The 3,171-nt window shown below is 47.8% G+C and overlaps 1 protein-coding gene across 1 annotated transcript; it reads left to right on the top strand.

The window, feature by feature from the left end:
- Positions 1–1,550: 1,550 nt before the first annotated feature.
- LOC125516023 (protein PYRICULARIA ORYZAE RESISTANCE 21-like) lies at positions 1,551–2,908 on the top strand. The gene is made up of 3 exons (XM_048681505.1): positions 1,551–1,692; positions 1,884–1,965; positions 2,099–2,908. The coding sequence occupies exons 2-3, from the start codon at positions 1,884–1,886 to the stop codon at positions 2,626–2,628; spliced, it is 612 nt and encodes a 203-aa protein (XP_048537462.1). The 5' UTR covers positions 1,551–1,692; the 3' UTR covers positions 2,629–2,908.
- Positions 2,909–3,171: the final 263 nt, after the last annotated feature.

Here is a 3,171-nt window from a genome sequence, read left to right as displayed (position 1 = left end):
TGGTCATGTTTCTACCTGGCCTCTCATCATACTTCTGTCTAACATGCTCAAATTTTTACCACACCCTACATGCCCATAAGACGTCACCGTGCCAGGTCCTGTGGATTTCTAGTATCGTATGATTTTGCGTGGATTTGAAGGCTCAACCTGGCATGAGGGGAGGGGGTGCTGCCCCTCCTGCGGCTGCACATGGCCTTCGCACGGGACAAATGTAACATTTAGTAGTTTTTAAACTGCTTCCGTCCTTGATTTCATGTGGTCGCCATTCAGATCTGAAACTAGACCATATTAAGTCCTTACAAATGCAACTAATTTCCCAAGTACATCATTCACAAACTAGACCCATTCCCTCTCGATAGCTAGATCCGCCCTTGGATTTGGTCCTATTTCTACGCGGCCTTCGTTCAGACTTCTGCAAAATGCGCTCAAATTTTTATAACACCCTACAGTGGTTATATGATGACAACATCGTGCCAGGTCCCGTGAATTTTTTCACATCGTACGATTTTCCATGGATTTGAACGGTTGCATTCGGCATGCCGGCGAGCTGCATCCCCCCCCCCCCCCCCCCCCCCCCCCCAATCGTGTGGCCTTCCGCTCCTTAGGCTGCGCATGGGCAACGCATGGGGCAAAGACAACATATATGCTTTTTTTCAAACTGCTTCCACATAGATTTCATGTGGCCGCCGTTCACATCTGGAATTTGAGTGCACAGAAACTGCTTCCACATTGATTTCATTAAGTCCATAGAAATGCAGTTAGTGTCACAAATATTGTAGGCCAGCCCGAAAAAGACCAGGCCTGTTGTGCGTCATGTGATGGTGTCATTTGAGCGCACAGAAAGTTTCAAGGACAGCGGAGTAACGGCCCCGCACTTCCTTCACAAATAGGACACGTCGGCAGGTCAGTTTGGACAAGCGGCAGAAGTATGGCGTGTAGGAGCAGCAGCAAAGGAAGCTGACATGCAGAAAATAATTTGAGCGGTGGCAGGGGACTAGCTGACTAGGGTTATTCAAAGCGGCAGTTGTATGATCAAAAGAAACCAAATGGTGGGTGAACTAATGCAAAATATGCAATGGAGGTTAAACCAATGTAATGCTGGAACATATATATGCTACTATGATTTGAATTATGCAATGGAGGTTAAAAAGAAATGACTCTCTGTTGAGTATCAAACCACTGGCTCTCGGCAAAGTGTACCCACCGTCACGGGGCCATCAGTCGCAAACGGCCGTGGTTGGTGGCACTTGTTGCCCAAAGCACTCGGAATATACATTGTAGTGGGCACGGGGTGCACAGCGCCTGCCACTACCGGAGGGGTTACTAGTGGTGGGAACGGCACCAGCCTCTGATAACATGGGCCCCCGCCACTGCCAACCTGCAGTCTTATACTATTAATCCTCCCACCCCTTTCTTGTATATTTTTTCATTGTTTTCCGTTGGTATCATTCCAATTCCCGTTGACAGTAATTGGCACGATGTGGCCTTTATATTCGGGATGCGATCCGACAAAGCAGACACGACATTAGCATTCCCATTATAAATAACGCATGGTTCTCTGCCTGCATCATCCACCTCCATTTCTCCCATCATACTACAGAGTTGAGGGTGAGCTTGATTAAATCCCCCCACCCAAGTACTTGGTTGTTGTTTCCTTTACTTGCTGCGTTTCTAGTCGTACAAACTGCCGAGGTAATCAACATTGAATTTATTTTTTCTTATCTTGGATGCATTCATATGTTGCTCTACAGCTAGAAATTTCAGAAATCGATTGACACGTATAGGACAGTAGGAAGGACACTAGCGGCAGAAGAAGTTTACGATGATTTCGTAAAGATTGATTTTGGTCAGACATACATGTTCGTCTGGGTGCGTGTTTGCAGATGGGTATACTGGTGATTGCGGCAGACCTGCAATGCTGCCGCTGCAAGAAGAAGATCAACGATGTCCTGAAGTGCCTCCAAGGTAAAACCAAGGGAGTGGTATCTTGAAACCCAGGAAATTAACTATTCTAGATCTATTGTTTATGGTGCTCTTATCTTGAACAGTTTTTCGCACTAATAACTCGTGGTTACCTGTGTGTATGTGTGTGTGACAGAGGATTACTGCATCGAGAAGATTGAGTACGAGCACAAGGCCAACAAGGTGATCGTCCGCGGCAAGTTTGACGCGGAGAAGCTCCGCCAGAAGATCTTGTGCAAGGCCTGCAAGGTCGTTCAGGAGATCATCATCGTCGACGTATGGCCGCCTCCTCGGCCAACAAAAACATGCCTGCCGGAGCCCGAGACGCCGAAACGAGCATGCAAGTTCGTGCCATACCCGTGTCCGATGCCGTACCCTATGCAGTGCTACTTGAACTGCTCTCCGCAGCAGTGTCTCTGCTGCCCTACCCCCATACCACCACCGCAGGAGCCAAAACCCTGCGAGTGCTCGCACTGGCAGTCACATCACCATGGCGGCTGCTGCTGCAGCAGCAAACCTGCGCTACCACCGCCATGCAACTGGTTAAACCACAGAGGCTGCACCTGCAGCAGGCAGCCAAACTGGCCGCCGCCCACTTGTCCTCCCTTCTTCCCTCCGCTATGCTGGATCGAGGAGTGCCCGCGGGACCCCTGCTCCATCATGTGATGAGATTGATTTATTATTACTACTATATCAACACCGCCCTTGATTTGCTTTGGACTGTACGCTGCTACGTTAGCTACCCTACGTGCCTCGAAAATAAGAATAATGCAAGTCGGTGTTACTTGTGTACCATACCAAAAATGTGTACGTCTACTGGTTCTGCTGTTCAGTATACGAGCAGGAGTATGTGTAGCTAATTATGCTTTGTACATGTAATCCTGTTTATTTCTGTACGTAGTTTCACCATCTGTTGTAATTCGATCTGCTCTATGATGAATGGATGGCTGTGTAGGGTTTTTTTTCGAAAAGGGGGTTTGCCCCGGCCTCTGCATCAGAAAGATGCATACGGCCATATTATTAATAAGCAAAAAATCCAACATATGTCTCGTAATCTCAAACAAAAAAGGTTGTGCTCAACACAGAGCACGAAAGCAACAAACCGGACAGTCACAACCGGCAGGCAAATAAACACAGATAGGAAACTAAACACCTATCCTATTACATGACCGCCATTCAAACCGGTTGAATATAGCCCGAGCTACCGTC

The sequence above is a fragment of the Triticum urartu genome, chromosome 6, assembly GCF_003073215.2.
Source record: "Triticum urartu cultivar G1812 chromosome 6, Tu2.1, whole genome shotgun sequence".
In the NCBI taxonomy this organism is placed as follows: domain Eukaryota; kingdom Viridiplantae; phylum Streptophyta; class Magnoliopsida; order Poales; family Poaceae; genus Triticum; species Triticum urartu.
This window is presented reverse-complemented; position numbering and strand designations above follow the sequence as displayed.